The sequence below is a fragment of the Lissotriton helveticus genome, chromosome 6, assembly GCF_964261635.1.
Source record: "Lissotriton helveticus chromosome 6, aLisHel1.1, whole genome shotgun sequence".
Classification (NCBI taxonomy): domain Eukaryota; kingdom Metazoa; phylum Chordata; class Amphibia; order Caudata; family Salamandridae; genus Lissotriton; species Lissotriton helveticus.
The window spans coordinates 877,108,696-877,135,241 of NC_136067.1; the positions used below are offsets into that span (position 1 = coordinate 877,108,696).

At 43.7% G+C, this 26,546-nt stretch overlaps 1 protein-coding gene across 5 annotated transcripts in view; it reads left to right on the top strand.

Moving 5' to 3' along the window:
- The window catches only part of FAM184A (family with sequence similarity 184 member A), a 572,845-nt gene that overhangs the window by 263,470 nt on the left and 282,829 nt on the right, over positions 1–26,546 (top strand). For all 5 annotated transcript variants that reach the window (XM_078648472.1, XM_078648471.1, XM_078648473.1 and 2 more), the window contains exon 5: positions 19,976–20,173. In XM_078648472.1, the coding sequence (XP_078504598.1) occupies positions 19,976–20,173 (198 nt within the window). The remainder of the gene's footprint in view (positions 1–19,975; positions 20,174–26,546) is intronic.

The following is a 26,546-nucleotide window of genomic DNA, read 5'->3' on the forward strand; positions in this document are numbered from 1 at the left end:
TCCCTTGGCCTGAATCCATGAAGTCTAGAGTTTGAAGACGTAGACCTTTCAGGTGACTGAATACAGATCATCGCTTAGAATAGGAAGTCTTCCACTAGGCAGGTGTGCCTTCAGATTGACAAGATATTTGATCTACGGCCAGTGGGATTTCCAAATGCTTGCTCAAGCAAGATTCAATACATTTTGAAATGCTGCCTGTATGGTGTAACATCAAGACATCAGTTCAGCACAGGGAGGAAGCAAGATGCCCTCCTGAGAGGTCTAACTTTCCTGCATTCCTGCCAGACTGCCACATTTGACCCCCTCCCTATACAGTAAAGGTTCCTGTCAGCATCCTTGGCCTAGGATCCTCTATCACAGTGGCCTACTGTTCTATTTGGCAGCTTGGCAGGAGATGGGCGGTGTGAGGAGCAGAGGTAGACATAAGCACTTGCTTCTAACATCTGGTGTTCCCTCAAAGTTAGTGTGTGTGGTGATCAACATGTAGAAAACAAGAGGTGTTGGGTAGGTGTTCTTCTTCCCGGTGAGGCTGATGTATGAGAAAACGGGGGCATCAGCGGTTTGGTGACCAATAGCCTGAGGGCAGTGCAGAAGCTGGCACTCTGCGGTTCAGTTGGTTGCATGTCATCAGTTCTGCTCCAATGTCCTCTGGCCTTGGAGGTGCTGTGGCGGGGGCCATTCGGCCTATCAGTAGCTGTTTTGCAACACAGCCGGGTTGTGTCGGATCATACATCCATGGAAAGGTAGATCATGCTCTGATGCTGCACAGAGACTACAATAGAGTGGAGTTGTCAGAAATGTCTCTTAAAGCCTCTATTGCATACTCTGAGACTTGAAACAGACTATTCTTTCTTTACAGTCAGAAACTGCTAAAGCTCCTTCCTGCGGCATTTGTATAATGAATCTTATCGGGCAGCAAGAGCAACCTTAGACCCATGAGAACCTGGGTATGAAACAGGCTTTATGCAAATCGGATTCTCAATAGTATACAAGGGTCTCATCAGGACCGGGTAAATGGGGGACATCTGAGAGTCAATGCTCAATAGGCAATTGAAATGAAATTGTGATTATGTCTGATATACTAAAGCACTGCATCAGTACTGGGGCATAGACTCTATGCGGTGTGCTGAACGTGGCCTTCTTCCACACACAGTGATTAAGGTATCAACACCAGGGTCATTCCCCTTGATTGAGTACAATCTTTCCTCACTGCATTAAGGTGTGCATGTGCGCTTTAGTATATCAGACATGTGACGCCCTTGTATCTAATTAAGGGTTAAAACGTCATTATCACAGATGTGTAACAAACAAACAACGGAACTGTTGAAATTGTGACATAGAATTCTTTGAAAAAAATTATGTTGTTGTTTCTTACCAGTACATCGGCCTGTTTTCAATGCCTGATTTTTGTATTTATCATTGTTATATATGTGACACTGGGGACACATTACATTGTGTTTCATTTTGTACATGTGTCTTTATGTAATTTTTGTTGAAGTTTGCAGATATAAATTTCCTTTTTTCTTTCCTACCTGGTGGTCTGTTGTGATTTATCTTTAATATGTCATTTATTGCATGGGGTTGTTTAGCTTCTTAAATTGTGTATTGTTCAGCAAGTGACACCAATGAGAACCAGTGTTTCATAAAGCCCATTTCTATAATTAAAACTGTCATTCAAAACACGTGTTGGATAGAACACAACATTGCTAACAAGTTGCAAGTGTAATTTCCCATGGTGCATGGCTCTCACAGACCCATGACACAATGCATCACAAACATTCGAAGCATTGTACAAGCATCTGACAGTTCCAATGCTGCTTTCAAAGCTGTTTATTTGACCGTGTAAGCTGACGGAGAGCAATTTCACTATGATATTTCTAGCACCCATGAGTCAGATACTAGTTAATGGCAAAAGATGCGCAGATTCTCAAGTGAAAACATTTAATGCTGGCTAAGTGTACCCTATGAAAATAGTGCACATTTCTTTTATACAAAACACGACAGGTTACAAAAGTTTCTGGTGTACCATATATGGTGAGGAATGTTGGTTGATGCCGTTGGAGTCATAAATGGGTCTCAACCTCTTGTGGACACAGTATGGCCAGTGGATAACGTGTCCATATGTCCAGCATAGGGAGCGTGTGATCACTATGTGTGCTAGTCCTGATTCGCTATGTGCTCCTAACTTATGTGATATCTGACTTTTTATGGTGTTTTTGGGATCGCGTGTACCCCTCCGGCCATGTGTACTTGATTGGAGCAATCGCTTTTGGCACTTGTAATGTCGCTGCGCCTTTCTGTGGGATGTATCATGAAGTTCCTGCCTGAGTGTTTGCCTGCCAACTACGCACCCTCCCACCCGTGGCCTGTCAATCAGCAATCCTGGGCCTAGGTTCCAGGGCCTACTTGACTACATATTTGTGAGTCGAGGTTGATGTGAAGTTCACAATGGGTGATTCTGTTAATAAGGAAGACATTTCATCTTTAACTATGAATGCATCAATTTCCTTATTCAGAGATCAAAGCACCGACTCTTTTGCCTAAAGCGGCTGTATCGTGGTATTGCAAAACACACGCTAGACCTTGGCGGAAGTGGCAAGGTCTATTGAGGGATAGCACCCCTGTCAGGGATAGGCAGGTCTGGTACCTGACAAGCCTCTTTGAGAGATATTGTTGTCCAGCGCTTGCCATGCCATTCCCCATCTTTATCCGCAAGGAAGCACGTAACCGGTCAGAAGGCCCACCTTTTTATGATTGTAATAACCATGGTCTTCGAAGATTTGTAGATCATAACCCTTATAGCGGATAACCTCCCCTCGCCGCTACAAGCATAGCTTCGTTATCTTCATAGTGATGCAGGCAGAATATAATGTCTGGCAGCAGGAGCAAGTTCTAGTTGCATTGTCACGCTCTATGGGCCCTGTTAATACCGAAGTGGCTCTCCTAGGCAACATTATTTACTTGTTTCCTTCTTTACCAGGTGGCACCTCTCTGATGCGCATATTGCCCCATCTAGATGATTCTACAAATCTTCTTGCTTTTCTTGTAGAGTGATCAATTAGTTGTTCATTGTAGCATGGCGGGAGCTGAACTCCTCTAGATCCAGGCATCGCTCATCTTGACTAGACTCTAGTGAATCAACTTGTGCCCTAAATAATCAAGGTCTTCTTGCATGTCTCTCAGACTCTGCATGAGGCGTTTGGCACCTATGCCAAACGCCGTAGATGCAGACGCGGAGCGGTTCACTAACCGAACGACCCCAATTGAATTGAGCAATATAACAAAAGATTTACCGGACCGGCGAACGGTCCACGTACCGTCTATCTACACGACACTCCGTCTGGGGTTCAGAAACTCGATCCAGTGCGAGGCTTCCCCTTCCATCTATGCGGCTGTGAGTGCCATAGACAGTTATGGCTCCATCCAGTCCGTGTCCTGAGGAGAACCCATAATCCTTCTGTGGTTCGAAACGCATTGACCCCGAGCCTGTGATAAAGAAGAAGGGTGCAACTAGGGATAAAAATAATACCACGCTTTCCATCCCTAGCAGTGCAATCCTACAATCATTTCATTATCTAATCACTGGCTTTGTAAGACAGGCAGGCAGTATCTATGAACTTTGTTGTCCGCCTGGCTTCTGGTATATAATTTGAAGGACTGGCGCATATTTCAAAAAAATTGTTCTTAGGCATTGTATCAGTTCGTTTGTTGTAATGTATTTTTGGTGTTTTTGAAACTGAGTATTGATAGTGTACATATTGAACACGTGTATATATTGCGCACATTGTTTGTTTGAATGCATTCTTTATTGTTTGATATAACTGTTCTTTTGATGACATACAAAGAATTAAATGAAAAAGTAAAAGAAGATAAAAAACTAAAATAAAATAGTCGACCACTCAGTACTCAATAGGCTGGGTATGATCAAATGACAAAAAAGTAAACCTGACAGGCCATCTGTTCTGTTTGGTATAACAGACTCAGGGAGAGCAGGCAGTTGTCTAGCGGACCACTACCTTCTTCGGTAAATATATTGCCACATTATTTTTTAAGTAGCATAAGTGGACACAGGGTGCTTAAAAAACAACTTTCCTGTTTGGAAATGAAAGCGCAGAGAGGGAGGTCTTCTGTCCCATACAGGCCTCCTTCCAAGCAATTACAGCCAACAGAGGGTTTCAGTTTGTGCCATTCCTAATTATTATTAAACAAGAAGGTTGTATTGCAATCTCCAGCGACTAGGGGTAGATATCAGTTTGCAATGTGATCTGTTATCGCTAGTTTATGACTGGGAATACTATATCAGGTACATGATCATACCTACGTAGGAGTAAGTCTACATTAGTGATGTTGGTCCAAGAAATTATCAACACCCAATATGGAGGCTCTTACTGGTACTCTTCTTTTACCTCCTCTGATACAGGAATATTTACTTGGATAAGTCCGGAAATCTGGCTATCTGTGGCAGATATTATAACAATGCACACTGAAGGTATGTGGAACTCATGAGTAATCTATACAAGAAGCTGGTCCTTCTTAAGATTTATGCACCCAACATTGAATAATTGACCGATCGAGAAATCTGTTACCTGGAAACCGGGTGTCCTGATGCTAAAAAGAAACGAGCATTGGCATAGCCAATAGGTCTCGCTTTTGGGCCCTTATAAGTATTTAATTATGCAGCACAATATCCTTGGTGCAACAACATCAACTGTTGCATGGCTAAACACCTATAAGGTACAAGGTTTAGCCATGCAACAGCTGATGTTGTTGCACCAAGGATATTGTGCTGCATTACTAAATACTTATAAGGTCCCAAAGCGAGACCTATTGGCTATGCCAATGCTTGTTTACCCAAGTTACTCTCACTTGCTGTTCTTCTACCCATCCCACTCCTCATGGTTTCAACATTTTTTTATTTTCAGTTTTTTATTCTATTTTATACATTGTTCAAGCTGCTGCCAAGTGCGTCCAAGCCATTAACATCCTTTTTTACTCTTTTGTTTTCTTAATTTTTACATGTAGGGTTGTAAGATAACCCTCTGTTTGTTAGAACAGTAAATTAAAATGGCTGCCATGCATCAAGACACATGCGCACGCACGAGTCATGACAATTGCATGAAGCAAGATTCATGCAAGTATCATGATGTGAATATGCACATGCTTTATGACGCAAGGTGGCGGCATCCTTAAAATGTGTTTCTTTTAATAGAATAACTACTCATTTCAGTATTGTGGGCCCATAATACATATGTGTTTTGACTCACACGTTTGCATTCCGATGGCAACAAGCGTTAGCAAATCCTGCTGCTCATCCATTTGACGCAGAGACCTATGAGTTTTGCTAATCTTGTTATATTTCTGCATTCGCTTATTGCGTTGAACGAATCTTTCCATTTGTCCACAGAGAGGGCGTCTTCATTTCTTTATGCTAAGTGGTTATTTTATAATTACGGATTGTAAAAAGGCTCACAGTAACAACCCCTGGAAAATCTGTGGCTGATTAAAAATGTGTGCAGCTCGTAGAGACTACACAACTGCCTTCGTTTCAGGTACACGGAAGTGGACATAGGCACACCCTGCAGGAGTGGTAGGCAAACCCCAACCCTCCCTCCAGGTAAGAGCGTGCATTGCTCCTACACCAAGCTTACCATTGTTACCAAAGCCGTCCAGGTTCCCATGAACAAAGCACAGAGGATGTTCCCGCTGCACCTTGTAAAATGAAGCCTTTGGTGCCCGATAGATTCTCAACAATGCTCTTGGCTGGTTGCAAAATGGCTAATAATATAAACAGCTCAAACCACAGAATCTAGTGATCTGCTTCTAATGGTGGTAAATAAATCAGAGTGTTACCCACCATAACTGTTACTGTGCTGTTGCGAGATGGGCAGGCATGCTTGTGGCAGAGAAGGGACCAGAATGTTCTATAGTTGAGGAGCAATAGTTCCTCTACTGAGAAGATTCAAATATAATACATTTACATGAAGACTCACAAAATGAATATGACAATTTTTGTTAGTCACAAAAACTGCGATGAGCGCAATTGAATTTTCATCAATATTTAAAATAATAAAAGTTTTTGGCAAAATACAAAAAGATTAAGCATACTGTAGTTCATACTAAACTAAACAGAATGGGCATATCGAAAATATACTTTTGTAACATAAGTAGAAAGTGTTCACTCAAAATTTCTCAACATAGTCAACATAAACGATTTGCTAACAAGGAGAGAATCATATGAACCATTGACTTGCAGTAGTTTCCTGTACTTGGTTTATTGATCAAATGGCTGCCGTTCTACAACTGTGTTTGTTTTAAATGGCAATTGGGCATTCATGCGCCACCACCTCTCAAGACAACCCTGCACTCTTATTCACGCTAATTAGTTCACCAACAGCGCTTCAAAGCGTCCAACATGAAACACAAGTTCAATTGACTACTGTGTCTGATTGAAGAAACAGAGCCTGATGAGAGAAACCTACACAGGAAGCAGCCAAGCCCTAAAAAATGGTGATCTGCCGACAGACTGGCATGCACTCGCATGTTGTGCTTTTTTTCCTCTCTGGAACAAATTGGCAAGTGTGAATGTACAGGCTCCAAGCATCCTTTCAAAGCAACTAGTTCCGAATCTACTAAAAAGCTTTGGGCAATGGCTTCTCCTACATCTCCTAATAGAACGGCATGCCTTCCACCTCCCTTCCCCCACGGTACTGCAGGGACACCGAAGCTGGCCAATTGACTGTTGATTAGACAGGCGTGACACACAGGGATGCATTCAGCATAATCGATGTACGCGTTGCAAATGTAGCGAAGTCAAATTTCCATAGGAAGGCTGTCTTGGAAATTTAATTTAACAAGCATTGGCCGCGCGGCCGTAAAAGTAACGCCACACGGCCGTGAATGCGAAAGTTATCGCGATCGCGGTGAAAGCGAAAGTGATCGCGATGACACGCTAAAGCACGCGAGGGATGCGCGCGCAGCAGTTAATGGAGAGGCGGAGCGAGGGCGCGCACGCTTGTGCGCGTGACCGCAAGCTGGTGGCCGCTTTGGTAGCACTTCGAAAAGCCGCTTACTAAATGTCTCGCCATGCGCTGGCTCAGGTGAGACCTAAAAACGAGAAGTATAACTTAAATGAAAAAAAAACATGAATTTTCAGAAGTTTACAAAATAGTAGTATGGAAGTAGCCAAACGTGTCATGGCAAGGAATTCCAATGTTTTTCCGTCAAGAAAGCAAGAGCTGGGGCTATGGCCTGATGCCGATGGCGGCGGTCACAGATTGAGGAACGTCCTGCTTCGATGCGGACTCCCTGGCCCTCAGACTCCAAGAACCCTGTTGCCCCTTTCTGGGGGCCGATGCAGAAGGGTCCCTGCCCAGCTGGGACTGGGAGAGAGGGATGAAAGATAGGAGTGGCCACGTGGCCTCGCCCACAAGATTGTGGCAGCTTGCCCCGCTTAAGTTCTAGAGTGTGTGTGTGCGACTGAGCCACGTGGGGGTGATGTGGACAGGACCCCAGGTGCCCACACTGTTACATGGGTGCAATGGTGGTGAGTGCTGGGTCCGCTGCTGCCAGAAGGCGAGGTGTGACAATTGGCAACCCAACCTTAAGCTGCATGATGGTGAGACCTGGTGAGGCGGATGCATCCTGCTGTGGCGGTCGCTGCGAGGGCCCCTGAGTCACTGGATTGTGCCCCGGAAGTGGCCCATGAGTGCAGAGTGTGGACCCATCTTCCCCATATGCGATTCTGAGCACTTGGCAATTGGAAGTGTGCTGTGGGATGTCACGGAGGGGCTCTGCTGCGTGGGACTGTCCAGACTTGACTGTGAGTGTGATCCTGCACCATAGATCCATCCGGTGCAGCAGGCCTCGCCATATTGCTGCCTGTTGGTCATGGCTTGGTCCCCGGCCTGCTGAAGGACCCTGTGGCAGTGTCTTGGAGACTGCTGCATCTAATTTGAGGATATGTTGGGGGGGCTTGGGCTTCAGGAGTTGCTTTTTCTCACAATAACAGAAATCAACTAGGGGTAACCCAATATACTTATATATATTTTTCTCACACTGGCACCTCTATAAGAACTACCAAGCTGCAGATCGGTTGGACTTGAAGAGGGGCACTTCAGCCCTGTTCTTCCCGGCCCTCCCTACGTCAGACATGAGCAGGCATTCCAGACTAAAGGCTGGAGGAGACCCTATATGCTTGGCAAAACCATCCCACAGTGATGCTAAGGACCAGGAGCATCACCCCCTTGGCAATGGGAGCAGGGAGTCCTCGGCCACCCTGGACACTATCCTTCTGGCCATCAAGGATGCGAGGGTCGCTTTGGATCATAAGATAGATGCGGTGGTTGTCGATGTGGATCTATTGTGAGATGATCAACGTAAACTGGAAGAAGGAGTCTCTACTAATAAATGAGTGTTGGGAGACATCTTGTCAGAACTGGGAATGCTGAAGGAGAGGCTGACGCCGTTGGAGGAGTGTTCGAAGGTATTGGAGTACCGCACTGAGGATACCGAAAACAGGGGCCGAAGAAATAATATCCATGTGGTTGATCTACCGTAGAGATTTGGGGGGGTAGGGGGTGGGGGGGGGTGATATGATGTAATTTCTGGAAACCTGGTTCAAGGACAAAGTGACCCGGTGGGTCTCTCCCCTTTCTTCGCCTTAGAATGGGCCCATTGTGGTCTGGTGAGATCCCCTCCACCCGCCCCGGGGCGACGCTACGCCCTGTGGTAGCCAAGTTGTTGCATTATAAGGACTGGGACCAAATACTACGGCAGGCACATATCCGCAGTAAACTGATGTTGGACGACCACAGAATGATGGTATTTCCTGATCTTTGTAGAGAAGTGCAGAAACAGCGACAGTCGTTTATCAAGGCCAAAAAGCGCCTCCGTCAAATGGGTCTCCAGAATCCTACGTTGTTCCCTGCAAACTTTTTCCTTTCCACTGAAGGGGGAGTCTTTCACATCCCCTCAGTAAGTGTAGGACTGGATTGGCAAACAGCCGCGGTGTGGGGGCTCCCCCCAGAGGACCGTATGGTGAGCGGTGGCAGCCGTCTGCACTCAGAGAACAGGTCAGTGTGGAGTTGGAAGGTGCCCACACTCACACAAGTGCAACAGGATCATTAGAAAGTGATGGCGGCAGTGGCCTCTGTGACTCTTATGGGGGTGCACCCTATTATCCTTCTGTCGACTCAGTACCGCAAGACACAGACTTGGATGGTTCTTCGAGTTCCACTGTGGACTCTGGCCTGTAACTGCCCTGGTAACGCCTCGCTCCGCGGATGACAATATCTGAGCATTGTTGGCTGCAGTAGCTCTGTTGGATGGGGGTCTGGTTCACCTGTGGTCTTGTAGTCTCCAGTGAGGGGTTTCTCTCTATTGCTGCTTGACTTGTGCATGAGGAGTCTTGGAGGACCTATAAGCAGTAATTTTGGGCAGGTGGCTTGGGTGTCGACAGGGGCTGGGGTACGGTGTGATTGCTTACAGGGGTTTGTTGTTGTGTTCAACAGGTTGGATGGGCAGTCGTTGCTGTACTGTCCTGGGGCGAGGGGTGTTTGTCTAGGTCCTTCGGGTTGCTTCGCGCTCCACTGCTATGGGCCTGGTCATTGGGGAGGGCCTCCTTGACTGTCTAAAGTCAGTTGTGTTGAGTTTGTTGCTGTTATAAGATAATCACCTGGAATGTCAGGAAATTGAACGATATGTCAAAATTCTAAAAAGTCCAATCTTTTATTAGACGAAGGGGGATATACAATCCTCTACTTCCGGAACCACTTGACTGCTGCTGAGGGTCTGACACTTTGTAGGTGTTGGGGGAGTCAGGTATCTTGTACTGCTTACTCTACCTTTACAAGAGGAGTTTTTCTTTGGGTGCGCCCTGGGGTCCCCTTCTAAATCCTGGGGGAGGTGGTAGATAAGGCTGGACATTATGTTGTGATTAATGGTCGATTGAGGGAGGGATATCTGTTAATATCTACCCTCCTAATGTGGATCTGGGGCATTTTTTTGATGATCTGTCAAATGTTCTTGCCCCTTAAATGAACCATGCTGTGTTGTTGGTGAGGGGGAGATTTTAACTGTTTGGGGGACCCCAGGCTCGATAGATCTCACCTGCCATTGCCTAATTCCCAAGTATCATGGGTGGCATGGAAGTTAAGAGACTGGCAGGTGCCCTGGGGTCCCTTGGACACCTGGAGGGTTGCACACCCCCATCACAGGGATTATTTAATTTATTCTGGCCTCCATGAGCTCCTTGTCTGTTTTGGCACCTTCATGTGCATTCCTGGGGCTGTATTACAGTAAGTGCCACGTCGGCGCAACGGGCATTTGCCCCCACTTTGCGTTCCCCCTGGGCACTGTGGTATTACAGAAGGGGGCGCAGGCGCTTGGGCATCCCCGTCAATAATAACGATATCGCTGACTCACTTAAAGCACCGCGCTACCTTGAGGGGGCGTCCCCTCATTTGCATAGGGATGTGCCCGATGCAAATGAGGGGTTTCCTTTGCCTCTGTTCTTGCGCCATATTACCGACGCGGGCACAGAGGCAAAGAAGCTCACGGGGCACACTCACAGTGCACCACCTTCTAGGTGGCGCACTGTGAGTGCCCCCCCCTGAGAGCAGCCCTGTGGAGGGGGAAAAGGGGTCCTATTGACCCCCCCAGACATCCCCTTGCAGGCTGGTGCAGTCACTGCACCCACCTGCATGGGAATCTCTAATCCCCTGTAAAAGTGCAGTGGAAGCAGCCGCTCCTTGTTATCACATGAATGCACTGCCCTGGGGGCAATACAAGTTCGCGGCTGCACTGGATGCAGCGTATTCACCGCAATAAGGGCATACTTTCATTGTTTGCACCAGGCGCAGCTTTGAACTGGTGCGCCTGGCGCACACAGTGAAAATTCATAATACGGCCCCTGATGTACATGTGTCTGATATGAATGGGTAAAATTTGTCCAGAACGGTGTCCAATCACAATCCCTTTGTGTTGTCCTTGGCATGGACCCCCAAGCGCACATCAAGCCCCCATCTGGAGACTGAAAGTGGAGTCATGGATGGCCAGGTCTTCCGGCAGACTATTGAAGAAGGGATTAGGCACTATTTTGCAGAGAATGAACACTGCATCCGCACCATTAATGGAATGGGATGCCTTCAAAACAGTGATCAGGGGGTTGTGCTTTGCAGAGGAGGTGGGGGTGCGGAAGAACTGGTGCATGAGGTTGAGGGGCAGGAGCAGGCATTATGGAAGTTGAGAGGCAGCAGCCGTAGAACCCTGTACACCTTCAGTCCCTGCTGGATACCAAAGGGAGATTGGCTGAGCACATGGAGAGGCTCCGATATTTTGATTATCTGGAATATATCATCATATTGCGTTATATGCGGATGATATGTTGCTCTTTTTAAAAGCCGCTTGGACTGGTCCGGTGAAGTCAGTTTGCTTGCTAGATGGTTCTGGGGACGTCTCGGGACTCCATATCAATTGGCAAAAGACCAGCCTGTTTCCTGTTTGAGTGCAGGTAGCCCAGCCCCTGCTTCCAGTGGGGCTGCAGTGGGCACCTGGGTCGCTGAAATATCTGGGGGTGAGCACCGGGACCTGCCTAAAGGTAATATTTGGGTGGTGGTGACTTCACTGAGTGTGGGAGTGGAGTTTTGCAAAATGCTGCCTCTGTCTGGGCACGTAGCGGTTGCCAAAATGGTGGCTCTGACTGAGTTGTTTTAATATTTTGCTTCCCTGCCGGTGATTGTCCCTAGAAGCATATTCCTGGATATTGACACCCTGGTCACTTGATTGATATTCTCCAACAGCTGTCCAGCAAGTGCTTCACCATAATGAGGTGTGAAAACTGCTCTCCGAGCAGCGACGATGGCCTTGGTGTGGGTAGGAGTTGGGGTTGGCCCTGGAACTTAATTCACTTCAAAAGGGTCTGGTCTGCCACAAGTAAATATCTGGTGACACTTGGGGAGGACCAGCCTACGCCCCCCTAGTTAGCATGGCACCAAACCCAGTGGGAGGAGAGTTACCACGAGAGCCAATTTTGAGTGACCACACAGGAGAGGAATGCGGGAGAGTAAGTAAGTAAGTAAGTAAGTAAAGTTTATTGTGTTGATTATTTAAAATCTTACAATATTTGCACATTCGATAGGAAAAAGTCATATAAAAGCTATATTCATGCATAAAACAATTAAAAAACAATACAAAAATTTAAAAGGTTAAAATAGTTACATCTCCTAGTTTCCTTTTGACAATCTTAAGAAATTTTACAAACGCAGCATTTAAAGTAATATCATTTGAGTCCAAGCACCTTATTAGGGCCTGCCTGCATGTCCTTATGCCTCGTGCATTAAGTGGAATCTTAAGCAAAGTTTTTCTCTCCTGAGAGAGTTCCGGACAAATACAAAGAAGATGAAGGATATCTTCCTCACAGGCCTTGCACAATCTACATTCCGTTTGCGTTACTGTTCTTGCCCAGGGTGGACGATGGCACAGGCCTGGAATATTGCCAAATCTTGCATTGAGGAGTGCGTGTTTATTTGTTTCAGTCCAGGGAGTCACCAAATATTGTTGGATTTCTTTCTTTTTATAACCATTTATTATTGTCCAAGCATGTTTTCTTTTGGTAAGGATAGCTTTATCGTTTAGAATAGATAGAAAGCTTGCAGTTTTGTTGATTATCCTCTTAAATGATGTCTTGGTAATATTTGTATCCCATATTGACGTCACCTCAAACTCTTTTATCGCTTTCATTAGGTACAGCCCTGCCAGAGAGTTTGTGTCATTACTTAATTCTTTCCATAAAAGTTGCGATATTTCATTTTGGTGGTCAGTTTTTATTTGGTTCCAAACTTTTATGAAATGTGCTTGCCTTGTATAATGTTGATTAATTAGACCAAACTCCAACCTTACTTGTGCAGGAGAAGCGTTTACTGGAAGCCGAAATAACGCCCGATATACTCTGGTTATGTTTTTATTCAGGGTTTCAGTATCCCTACCCATCGCAGCTTCACTACCGTATGTGATAGTCGGTTCAAGTCTTGCAGAAATAATACTGAGAAGAGGGCCATTAGTTAAGTTGGGAAGTGATTTCTGCACAATTCTGAAAGCAGCAGTCAGTGCATTTGTTTTCCTTTGGATGTCCCTATTTTGTAATTGAAAATTGCCTTTTGAATCAAATAGAACCCCCAGATATTTATAGGACTCCACTTGCTCCAGCTTGATGTTATCCATATACATCTTAGTAGTGTGATTTTTTGTATTATTTTTAGTAACTACCATAATCTTGGTTTTTGAATCGTTTATGACCATACCATTTGCCTTAGAGTACATGAGAGTCCTCCTAATTAATCGCTGTAAACCCACTTTGGTATGGCTCAATAATATCACATCATCTGCGTATAATAAGTTTGTGAGCCGCTTATCTGCTAACTTCGGGGGGTGCGCGTTTTCATTGTCCAATATTGGCGTTAGGTCAGCAAGAAACAGATTAAAAAGAAGGGGAGCCAAAACACAGCCTTGTTTCAGGCCTTCATTTGCTGGAATTTCCTTGGATAATGTACTGCCGTCCCCCATCCTCACACTTACCCATGTGTCTGTGTACAAGAGACGAATCAGTTTTAGTAGTGAGGATGGTATTTTCATTGCCTCGAGTTTTTCCCAAAGTAAATTCCTGCCTACACAATCAAATGCGGATTTAAAGTCTATGAAACATAAATATAAAGGTTGCTTCCGTCTAATTGACTTGTCAATAAGTAGGGTAAGAATAAGAATATTTGTGGATGTACCCAAACCTTGAATGAAGCCAGTTTGATTTAAAGGCAATTTCTTATTGTCCGACACCCATTCTGTTAGTTTAGTCAACAGGATTCTGGCAAACAGCTTGGCGTCCGCGTCTTGTAGGGTGATTAGCCTATAGTTTTCTGCCAGTGCCCAATTCCCTTTTTTGAAAATTGGAGTTATTAGGGATCCTCGCCATGACCTGGGGACAGTTCCTGTTAATATGACTTCTAAGAATAATTTCTCTAGGATAGGCGCCCAAAGTTCAGGGTTTTCCCTAAAGAGTGCAAATGGTATCCCATTTGGTCCGGGTGCACCGTTTTTCTGTTTTTTTATTAATTTAATTATCTCTTCTTTCTCGACTGGTATTTGCATATCAAATTCTTTACAATGAATGGAAGATTCCATGTTGTTATAATTTTTATCCTCATAAGACTTATCTGACGCGATTGTTTGAGTAATATCCTGATTTAGGTGGTTCCTCAGGTAGATATCCCATTCCTGCTCAGTTAGCAGTGATGAGACTATTTGCTTATTGGGCCTAGCCAGTTGATTGATAATTTTCCAGAAGTCTCTTTGGTTCTTCTGCTTACTAGCGATAAGCAATTTTGCCCAGCTTTCTTGTTTTGCTTTAATTTTCTCACACCAAATTAATTTTTTTAGATTTTGATTTAGTTGCTTTAAAATTCCCATATTTTCTGCTTTTACTTCTGGTTTCTTCATTGACCTAATAATCTTGTTGCGCTCTTTCTTTAATTTCGTAATTGCGTATGGTAGGTTTAACTGCTGATCCTTGTTCCTAGGTAGGTCATTCCTACTTCGGTTCTTATTCGTTTGCCATTCATTTTGAGTCCTGATTAGTAATCCAGTGAAATATTCCCATTGCTCAATTCCTGATTCAAGTGCAGTATCTTTAAAGCTTGTTTCGAGGAGCCTTTCTATCTGCTCGTTCATTACTTCTTTGTTATCAACATTCCAAAATATTTTTTTATAGTTAGTTGTGCCAATTTGCCCATGAACAGTCCGATAAAGCTTATTTGTGTTTGGTCCGATGTTCATTGTAATTATTTGCTGGGCGTGGTCACTTTCCTTTACTTTCTTTAGTTGGTACAAAGTAATGCTGTGAAACATATATAATGTGGTCATAGTATAATCAAGCCTGGAGTGGGCATTATACCCAAAGTAACTATATGCAGAAGGCACATCCGGTTTAATTCTGCCATTTAGAATTCGAAGTCCCATTGCTTCAATATCCCTTACAAATTTTTTCCCCATTCTGTTCATATTGACGGAATTATCGTTGCCCAAGTCCTGCTCCGGAATTAGCCATTGATGATTTTGTGTTTGGGTTAAATCATCTCTTATGTGGGTTGACATAAGATTAAGGTTGAAATCCCCAGTAATCAAATAGTCTGCTAGCGGTTCCCCTAGCATCATGGTGATTAAAACATTATTTAGTGTTCCACAAATTGTTTCTCTACTTTGGTTATTTGGCAATATGTAGACAGTGATCAGATATAAGGTTTTAGTTTTTTGATTATTTGTTTTGTAGTTTAGTTTAACTATCAAAATGTTAGTGCTATTTACTTCCACTTGCTCGTGATGTGCCTGTAATGTGTTTGAAATAAATATCGCCTGACCCCCGCTAGCTCGCCCGAACCTTTGGTCTTTCTTGGCATGTTCGTAATAGCCAGCGTATCCATGTAAAAGAAATGGGTTGGTTTCCCATGTTTCTTGTAATGCTACAATGTGAAATGTATCTACTAGGGCATCAATTTGTGCGTTCTGGATCTTGCCTCTTAACCCGTTAATATTCCAAGAACACATTTTAATCAATTCTTTATTATTGCTCCTTCCTCCTAGTTGCAGGATACTACCGTTTCATTGTTTATACTTGGTGTGAAGGGCCTCATTGATCCATTTTTCATTTATTTCTAAACTTTTATCTTGTAAGGGTTGAGTTGGGGTACATACGTTTTTCATAGGTAATCTACCCAGTGCATTTTTTAGGACAGTAACTATCTGTGTTTCCACTTTATTCTGTTTTAGTACTGGATCGTCCCCTATAAAGGGAATAGGATAGACCTCAGGGCTATGTTTGGTTATTACTATGCCCCAGGTTTTGAATGTCAGACTCTCATTCAGAATCTTTTCCGATATTATGGGAGATGTTAGTGTAATCAACGTTGGGGTATGGGTACTGTTTATCCCCTCTATGAACTCAATCGAGATAATATCCTTACTTACGATTTTATTCAATGCTGGTATGGAGTTAAAAAGTCTAAGCGAGTTCCCACGGTTTAATATGTCGTGCCTACCCCTTGACTGGAATTCTGGAGTAAACAACAGTTTTACAGCAGATTTGGGATTCTCGTGAGGGGGGAGCTCGTTTATCTCAATTTGATTTGGCTTATAGCTAATTGTTTTTTTCCCCTCTGTACTTTTAATCTGTAGTTTATCCCATTCTTGTATACTTGGTGGAGCTTTCACCTCGTTCTCTCCTATCGGGGCCCCGTCTTTTATTGTTCTTATACTCAAACCTTGATTTAAGTGCGGAATCGTTATTATGGTTGATTTAATAGGGCTAGTTTCAGGGACTTTGTCAAAGTGACATTTATTTGGCTCTTTTTTCTCTTCTTTTAGATTTATATCCACTTCGGTTACCTGTGGCGGGATATCATGGGACCTGGAAACCTCTTTCCCATCAAGTAGTTTATGATTTTTCCTAGATAGGTTTTCAATTGCGTTGGGTTTCGGTATTTTTGTTAGTTCAGTCTTTTGGGGTTTGTCAAATATGGAATAGAAGTTGTTTCTACCTTTCCTTATATCTTCTGAAGTTGTTATTGTCTGGTCCTCCTCTGACAAACTTTCAACAGACCTTTTCAGTTTTTCAGTTTTTCTGGCTTTACGAAGTTTTTTTCTTTGTCGTTTTGACATTGTCGTGAAACCAGCCGTTTCAGTATTTATGTTGGTTTGGTCCCCATGATTAAGTTTACTCTTAGTTTCATTTCGTAATTGTTCTCTAACTTGGTAGACTGGTGAATTAACTATTTCATCGTGTAGATTTGGTGTTTGTTTTAGTTCAGTGCCTTTCATGTCGTCGTCGTCATTTCCAATTTCGTTTTTATTCCATTCCTTTGAGTTAGCTTTATCTTTTAAAACGTTATCCTTGCTGACTTGGATATTTCTTTTAGTATCTTCTAGTATGCTTGTTAGAACTGCCGGTAATGCTGCTAGTTTGTCCATAATGGGAATATAGATACTGTCAGTAGATGTTTTTTCGTTTTCTGACTGAACTCTGATTATCAAGTTGTTTAGTTGAGCAAGTTTGTTGTCAATTCCCGCCACATTATTTGCCATCATTTTTAATAAATCGATTTGTATATCCATTTTGTTAGATTGATAGTGTAAAGCTTCTAACGTGAGAGTCGAGGTTTGATAGAAGATATCCCATGGTATACCTGCTTCTTGTTGTTTTGTATCACCCTTAATGGGTTTAGTTAAATTAGTTGGATTTTCCATCTTGTATTTCATTTCCACATTTCTTTTTTCAGTACTATTCTTGGCTGTGACGTTGTTTTCTAGAGGAGCTTCAAGGTCCTCCCAGGAATGCTTATTACCATGTCCTCACCTCTGGTTGGACACATAGGCTTTGCAGAAGAGAGAAGGGTTTCCCCATCTTGGATTCTGAGACTAAGTTGCATTGTGGGACTATATCAGTAGGACACACAGGAACGACTGCAATAGTGGGTAGAGCTGCCACTAGGAACTTTATGCCAAGCATAAACGGCACCACAAGGCACCAGCCTCAGAACACACTCTGGACTTTGGACCAGTGGAATAACAGAAGAAGGACTGCATCTGCTGCTGTTTGAGACCTGGGAGGAGGCCTGAAGGACTGGACCTGCTCTTACTTGTACCCAGGACAAAGATGAGGACTCCATTGGTAAGTTGGCTGACCTCCTGCGTAGCTACAAAAACACAAGCTGTAAGAGGCCTTTTTCTTGAATAACCCAGCCGACCAGTAGCAACTGGAAATGGACTGATCCCTGCTGGTATGAGTCTTGATCCCAAGGTGCGGTTCCTGAGGTGCTGAGACCCGTGGCTTTGTCTAGCTGGAATTCTCTTAACATCTCTGGAAAGTTGGGACTTCCAGACCTCCAGAGGACTGGGAGCAACCACCAAGCAAATCTGCCCAATGTACAAATTCGCTGGGCTAAAGGAAAAGGTTTCTCCCACTTGGAGCTTCTCCATAGCAGCAAATCCATTTCAGCAGACGATTGGCTAGAAGGTATCCAGTGTTGTGAAACTCATATTTGGATGCAGCCTGTAACCTTGTCCAACTGGAAGATTCTGAGCTTCGAAAAAAAGACTTTGGGCTCAATCCCTGCAGATGGAGTATTATCCCTTGGCCTGGTGGGCGACTTCACGTTTGCCAGACCGAGACTACTCTGCCCTCCGGATTCATAAATCACTGCCTAGCTGGTGGTCATTTATAAAAGCATTGGCAGGAGCTGCTATCACAGCGGTTCCTGTCAATGCATTTTACTGTTTGCTAACCAGTTCTGTAGCAGACAGGATTATTTTTTTCTTTTCAAAAAGAAAATTCTGACACGGTATTTTTTTCTAAAGAAAAGAAGTAATGCTCCTCTCGCTATGAGAGGCTTATCCCATGGCAGGGGGTAGCATTATAATGTTTACAATGTTCCTTACCGCCAGGTTTAGCCTGCCAGTAAGAAACAGTAAAAAATGACTACATGTTTACCCATCTAGTTTGGGAGGGTGAAGATGTGACCATTACTCAGACATCCCTAACTCCCCAGGGCCATCGCAGATGTTTGACCATGGTGGGGGCAGAGCAGTCTCCACCATGGCCATACTTCATAATCATAATCAATTAAATTTGGCAGGCTGGCCACTATATTGTTGGGGAGAGAACTCCGTCACCATTGCGACGGAGTACCCTCTCCGACTTGTATATAAATCAGGCTCTAAGCCCCATCATAGAAATCTTGCCGGGCCAATGTGGGAGAAGAATCCGGATGATGAGAGAACTTCTGAAGGAATAAAATTTGAATTTTCCCGGTTTATCTTTTCCCACCCAAACAAACGCCTTCAGTGGGCCCTCGTCCAATGGCTATTTAGCATAGTTGAACTCTTTGTGGACTTAGCCCGCAGCCGTACCCTGCTGGAGGATTTCCACTTCCATTACAGAGACTAAGCTCCAAGGTAAAATCGCTGACCAGGGTGAATCTACTTGATGTATCCGACCTTTGCTCCATCGTAGTTGGCCTGTAATCACACTTAGGCCGTGGCCGAGCTCGACCTTAGACTATCATAAGTGCTTTACTTTTTCTAGGCGCCTTTTTATCATTTACATTCTTAAAATTCTGATTCCTAGTTCTCTTTTTGGATTTTTGTCATTTTGCTATCATTTTGCTTATTAATTTATTCTCTGGTTTTATAAATTGGAGTGGGCTTTTTGTTATGTTGTATCTTTGGCTTTTCACTGTTTTGGTACTTATAAATGCTTTACATGTATTCTTTAAACCTATCTGCTCTGTGTCATACTTAGAAGGGGTTCAGCTCAGGTTTAAATACTGAAATCTTTTACTGGATTAAACAGGTTAGTTATTTTACTACCTATGGTGGACTAACATCCACCCCAATTAATCATTCACTTTCTTACAATAAGAAGAGCTATCAGTTATCACCCTCGCCTCTCCAGTCAGCAGAATTCATACTTTTTAACTCCACTTCCTTCTGCATCCGTCCTGATCAATGTTCTCTGATCCCTTGTCCTATATTCATTTATGTGTAAGTGATGGCGACAGAGGATTAACCTGAATCAATTCCTACATATAAACTACATTTTCTTTCCTTCCTACAATCATTTTAGTGAGTGGGAGGAAGTGACAAGAAATACGCTTTTCCAATAATTTACTTTTTTTGTAATCTTGCTTATTTTTGTCAAATGCCCAAAATCTTGTAAAGACTTCCCTTCTGTCATTTGTTCTATTTTCTAAATATTTTCAAACATGTGGTGCAGTTTGTTCCCACCTATCGATTGCCACTGCAGAGTTACCCCAGATATAAGCTGCAAGAAGTTGTACATTTATACCACTCATTTCGGTAACATGGTCATTATAGGTTTTTCTCGCCTGTTTGTCTGACAACGAATGATTTCCTGAACGTTTGCTCTGTTTTACAGAAGATAAATGAAGCAAAGCTAAATCAGCAAGAGTATTATGAGAAGGAAATTAAGAATTTGAAAATTCAGTTCGAAGAGGAAGCGCAGCGGTTTAAAGAAGCTCAAGCAAAGATGTTAGAAGAACTATCGAGGAAGCATCATACTGCTCTTGAGGCAGCACAGAGCACAGCCTCGAAGGAGAAGAAAATGCTGCAGAATGTAAGTAATGGAGGTTGCTTCTGTTAAGTTGTGAATTAGACTGCTCAGTCTGATGGAACTCATTAACATATCTCATTCCCACCAAGCATATGGGTATTTCATCCACCGCAACACTGTTTTGGTCCTGAATCCTTCTTCAAGAAGACTGCTGCTTGGCCCATCACTGTTTAACCTCTATTACTATATGAGACCCACTTCCCCTCCTCTAACTATTTGCTAGGCACTAGCTAAATTTACCCATCCCCCCATTACATTAGTCATTTAGAATCTAGCCTCTTTTTTATCACCAAAAATAGTAGACTGCATTCATGTTTTCTTTCCCCATTTGCAAATGCTTATAACAAGGTAATGGCTAGTTAGATGCGTGCATATTAACCTCAAAGTACACAGGTGTGTGGATCTGGCTGTAAGAGGGACCAGGACTCATATACGATTCTGGAACAAAGGATTGCTGATGAGCAATCCACTGTACTGTGTTGATAATGCTTGTATCAAGATTCATGCAAACTGCTCCAATATACTGATTGCAAATTATACGTCTCTGGACGTTTGTACATGTCCCAAAACATTAATTTAAGAAATGGCATTTTGCCAGGGATTTCCAGGAGGGCAGAACAAGATCTACAGTTATATCTGCCTGTCACTGTGATAGTCTTAAGGACAGTAGTGCAATAATATGCCAATTCAATTTTTAGACTCAGGCACAGAAAACATCAACTCTGTGATTTAATATTCTGTCCCTACTCTGAATTGTATTAATCTGAGTTCATATGCAAGGAAACTGTTTTTTATTATGCCTTGAATTTTACAGCATTATTATTTTAGAAATCTTTCCCCATCTCCGATACTTGTACTGACTGTGATGTTTTTATACCTTTTATTGCATCTTTTGATTAATATAATAAACATAGTTCTGAGTTACACTGTACTGTCTTGGAATTTAGGCTGGTTTGGGGATTTTGTATGTAGTACTGTTGGGTAGAGTGAGTAGCAGATTAAACAGGACCTGACCCTGTAACAGAAATTGGACAGATTAGGAGAGTAAGAGCAAGGTTCTTGCAGGGAGATGGGAAATGGTGCACCCTGTCACGGCAGTACTGCATGTATACCCCACATCTCCACTCCTTTCTGTTGCCAGCCAGGCAGCTGTAAATATTTCTACATCTTCAGTTTCCCAACACGTGAGAATGCTATGTAATGAAATTCATAATGATGCGAATATACCTATCTCATTAAACAAGACTGGTTCCATCTTTTCCTAAAAATATAATTGCTTCTAATTTTCCAGATATGTTTTGCCCATTGTGACGTAGAACCTGTAAATCAGAATCAGTTCCATATAGCATGCAGGGGCCTCTGATACTGGTGGCAGTTGAGCACTCACAAAGAGGTGATGAACAGAGCCCTGAAACTTTTCAGACACTCACCCCCAGTCACAGAGCTGGGTTAAATCCATCATCGTACTTTAGCTCACTTTGCCAACCCAATTCAGACTCATCCATATGCAAATCATTCTTGACCCTGTGCCTCATGGGAACAGTCCAGCCCGAACTGCCAAGCCAGGTCTTTCCTGGACCGAAAACAAGCATCCTGGGACCGGTTTTGGGGTAACACCCCTCAACAGCAAGGCAAGCATGATTCCAGTAGCAAAGTGAGCAAGGGACCCACGTCTGGGCATACCCTGCCAACTTAGGGCGAACAAAGCAAACACAAGGAGATGATGGACGAAGTGCTGAAACTATTCAGACACACCCCCAGTCACAGATCTGGGTTGAATCCATCATCGTTCTTTAGCTCATTTTGCCACCCCAGTTGAACACCCACACAAAGGCAGGTTCCCAGTGGTGTGTTGTTTTAGAGCAAAACCCCAGATCTGGAGCACACTGCTGAGGCATTGGGAATAATGTGCACAAGTGTAACCCATGCATATTAGTCGCATCTCTTGAATACTTTTGAAGGATATGGAATACAATACCCACATTCCAGTCTTTCTTAAATCATTTCATCATCTACGTTCATTTGCCTCTTACTTGGCACCAGGTCAAATTCATTATATTGGGTGATGTGTTGAAAAGAGTGGACTCCGACTATAGCATTTGACACCTTGTCCACAAAATTCTACTTCAACAGCTGCATTCTTTAGCCAAGATGCCAGATGCACCCGTAAGCTGGTTTGGTTCTTTCCTGCAGAACAGAAGCATGTCGTTTGGCAAAGTTAGTTACATTTTCAGCTTCATGGAGTTATTCGTGGATGCCTAATCATACACTGGGCTCCTATGAGTACAGTGATCTGTTAATACAGATCATGTGTAACCTGAGAAACAGAACCCACTGGAGGAATAGCTGTCTCAGTACTTCACTGTCAAAACCCCTTAGCTTTCTACAGTGACTAAATGAAACATATCCGCCTTCGGTCTGGGGATTTTGAGAAACATATCCTCCTAAGGTTTCAGGATTTAAACTCTTGTCATTGATGCTGTAAAATATGTCTTTGTTGGATCTGTGTGATGTCTGCATGTGAGGTGCTGACACTGAAAATTATCCATTGGCCAACAATGCCTGCTTCTCACCGCATCTGAAGGCCTTCAGAGAACGGGAGGCCAAGATAATTTTGGCAAAGGCAGTTAGGTACACCATGAAGCGCTGACTGATGCTGTCAGAAAATCTGATATGGAATGATCTTCTGAATGACCTACACACAAAAAACAAAAAGTGATACAGGAGGAATCAGTCAATCAATCAGGGTTCTTACAGAGCGCGGCTAATCACCCGTTAGGGTCTCAAGGCGCTGGGGAGAGATCTTCATCTTCCTTAAGGAAACAGTCCCACTTCTCACAGTGTTCAGAGACTTGATTTGTCTCCAACGCTGATCTCTTCCTCATCATTGTATCAGGTTCCAAAACTGACGAAGATAAAATGGGTGTTTTTGGCTTCATCTGCTAACCCTCTGCAGGTAGAATAGTTTCATCTACTAGGCTGGACGTATTCAAGACAAGCCCTCTACCCTCGGCCACAATCCAGAGGTGGCCTGTCGACACAGTTTGGCTATTCCAGAGGCTCTGACCCAGACACTGCCGACTCTGCTCCACCGCAGACTCCAGCCTCGGTGGTTTGTTCAGCGCCCAATCCGTGCCTTCTGTGCTGCTTCAAGTCGGATCCCACCTCAGCGCCATTTTTCACCCTCCAAGTGTGCAGAATTTATCCACGCGTCAAAAGAAACATTTTCATTGCGAACTTCCAGCAGAGCACCTTATTTTGGCTCAAAGATTTGCCCGAATGCCCGTATGAAGAAACTTTTGAGACAAGATTCCAATCTAACTGCGTCACACAGAGGATAGTGACTCGGAGGCTAATAACCCCTCCCCTCATGCCCTAGATTAATTAAACTATGGTCCAGCATCTGAAGTAAGATTAATTAAACTACTGTCCAATATCTGATGTGGGATTAATTAAACCACCGTCAATCGCACACCGCTATATTTTAAATGAAAACCAATGCATAATTACAGCAGCCGTGCTCCTGGAAAAGAACGCATTTTCCCAAGCTGATAGAATAACTAAAAATACATATTTCGCGGCAAATTAGGGAAATAGTGAGTTGTGACACTCTTGAGTGTTACATGTTATTCGTGATGGCTGTGGACAGCACAATTGTAGCCTGTCTCTGCTCTGCGCGTGACTGGCTCGTCACGAGCCCGCGCTCCGCCCGTCACATGAGTACATTAGGTCATTCACGTCAGCGTAGAGCCGTGGCCTGTTTAGCACGGCAGCAATTAGACATGACAGGCCGCGCGGCGATGTGGAATTTCAGCTGTCCTCAGCGGAGTGACTTCATTCACCCATTAATGTGGATTCATTGCCGCGGATGTAGCGCGCCCTTTTCTAATCACGTAAAAGCTAGTAGTCATTAAAGGCACATCTGACTTCGCTGGATATTATTACCACAGAACCATGATTACCATCGACTGAAACGATTTCGTCCGTTTAAAACATCCTAAATAAATATTTTGAGTACTGTATTAGTCTCTTTATAGTAACTGCCACTATTCCATATTCGATGTATTTCTTCATCTATTTATTTTATTTATTTATTTGCACAGTTTTATATAGTGCTGGCTAGACCCGGAGGTATCAGAGCGCTTTACAGGAGGATCAGTGAGTTACAGGTTCCATAATTACATATACAAGTATAGACATAAGAGAAAAGAAAAAACATGAGATTATTACACAATAATGTGAGAGTATTAGCGCGTATGCACGTTTTATGGGGAGTGAAGAGATAGAGGAGGAATGGTAAACGGGGGTGGGGAATGCAGGTAGGAAAGCACAACGGGGAGGCGAGGAAAACCATGTCCAATGTCCGGCTGGGTAGGTGCCAGCCGAGGGGTGAACCAGAGCCAAACTCCTCTTTAGCTGCATATGACAGCTCCATCGGGCATCAGCCAAAGTTGCTCGTGTAAACTATACGGCATCTACACTCGTGAGAGCTCAGCCAGTTGAAGTAGGTTACCAATAAATGAAAGGGGTGGTTTGAAAATCTTTCTTCGGTTGCTTCCCGAAAAGGCTGTCATCCCGATCCTGAAATGTACTGGATTAGTATTCCGCATGTTCGCCCCTTGCTGATTTATTACTCTCTTTTCCACTACAGTGATGTACTTGCATTAGGGAATGGTGATCAGATTCTGCAAGAAAGGTACCAAGCCACTTTGTTGCTTCAGGGTCTGAGGAAAAGCCATAAATTATCTGGTGAATCGCAGCTGCTGTCGTAAACTCAATATAGTTCTCATTCAGATTCATAATATTGGTTAAATATGGTATTTTTTGCAGCTTACACGACCTCCCTTGCTGCGTTCTTTGGGATTTTCACTGTGTCCGATTAATCATTTTCGGCATTAAATATAGCCAGGGCCACTGGAATTATGCGGCAGGGGAGCACCAAATCATGCGCCAGGGATGACTAAATTATGCAGCAAGAAAGGGCGAATTATGCAACATAGTGTAGCACATTTTTTTAATAGTCATACTTCATTATTTTTTTATTTTTACACATTGTAATACTGTCTGGGCGAATATTTCACCTCATTAGTAACACTTTAACAACCAAATGCATAAATAAGCAACTGAAAGATGACCAGTTAACCTTTGCAGAGGGTGTTTCAATGCAGATGAACACATATCAAAGCGACGTTTTTTAATAACTCTTGATCCGTATGAGCGAGAAACATTTTTGTTGTTGTTAAAACATGCCGATTAAGCAGTGGATTATATGACGAATACGGCCTTAAATAGAGCCCATTGTAGCAATCATTCCTACTTTGACTTTGATTGCTTGTGCAAGAGCCACCTTTTTCAACAGTGTATTGATGTGTACTGATGTGATGACTGTAGTTTTTAAAAGAAAGATCAGTGTAGTTGTCCGTTGACAGAAATTAGTCATATTGCACAAGTACATTTTTACTTTTTTCTGAAGTACAACTTGGTATTATAGGTATGGGTAGAAAATCAGCAGTACCCCACAAATAGCTGGCAGCTCTATGGCCTTCCCACGCTGCCCGGTCTTCTCGTTAGGCATAGGTATCCTCGCCATCTCTCCGTATTGCCAATTGAATCCCTCAAAGAAAAACCCAAAAGAACCACATTGACAGGCCTGCTTTTCTTAAAAACAGACTCAGTACTACCACCACCAGGTTTGTGCTTGTGATTCTTCTTGTCCCCACACACCCCAGTGTGCTCTTTCACATCCCACTGGGTGCTTGCATTACCTTTGCATGGTATATGACACATTTCCAACCACCCGACCACCTCCACCACTGAGAGTGCTATGCCCCAACACTGGTCTCCTAGGCTGTGGCAGTGGTGCATGAGGCGTCCTTGCCGCTTTCCTGGCGTTCAGGGTTAACCACGTTGCTCTGGGGCTCTCTGCATCTTGCTCTGCTTCTGAGCACCCTCCTGCTTGTGTAGTTGATCACTTCACCCGCCTCTCTACTCCCGCTGGTCTCCTCCGCTTTCCCTGGGAAGCCAACCCCTTCCCTCACCCCTTGGCTCTCATTAGCGTCCTTCGCTTCGCGGTCCTTGATCAATTCCCAACATCCTTCTCCTTCCTGCTCTCATGTTGCTTCTTCTCGCCGCCATGTCCTTTGAGCTCCAACATTACAATGCGAGAGATAGGCAGTGTTCTTTCATGGCACCACACCCATGGAGTCTAGTCCATTTGATGCTGCAGCGCCGTGGCTAATTACGTCGCCCATGTTGGATTCCCGACACAAGCCCCATTCTTCCTCACAGCCTGAGACTTAACCTTTTTGATTGTTGTAAGAAATTGGGTTGTTGGTTGACTGAGGTGTAAGCCCTGGTCAAGCAGCAACCACAATCC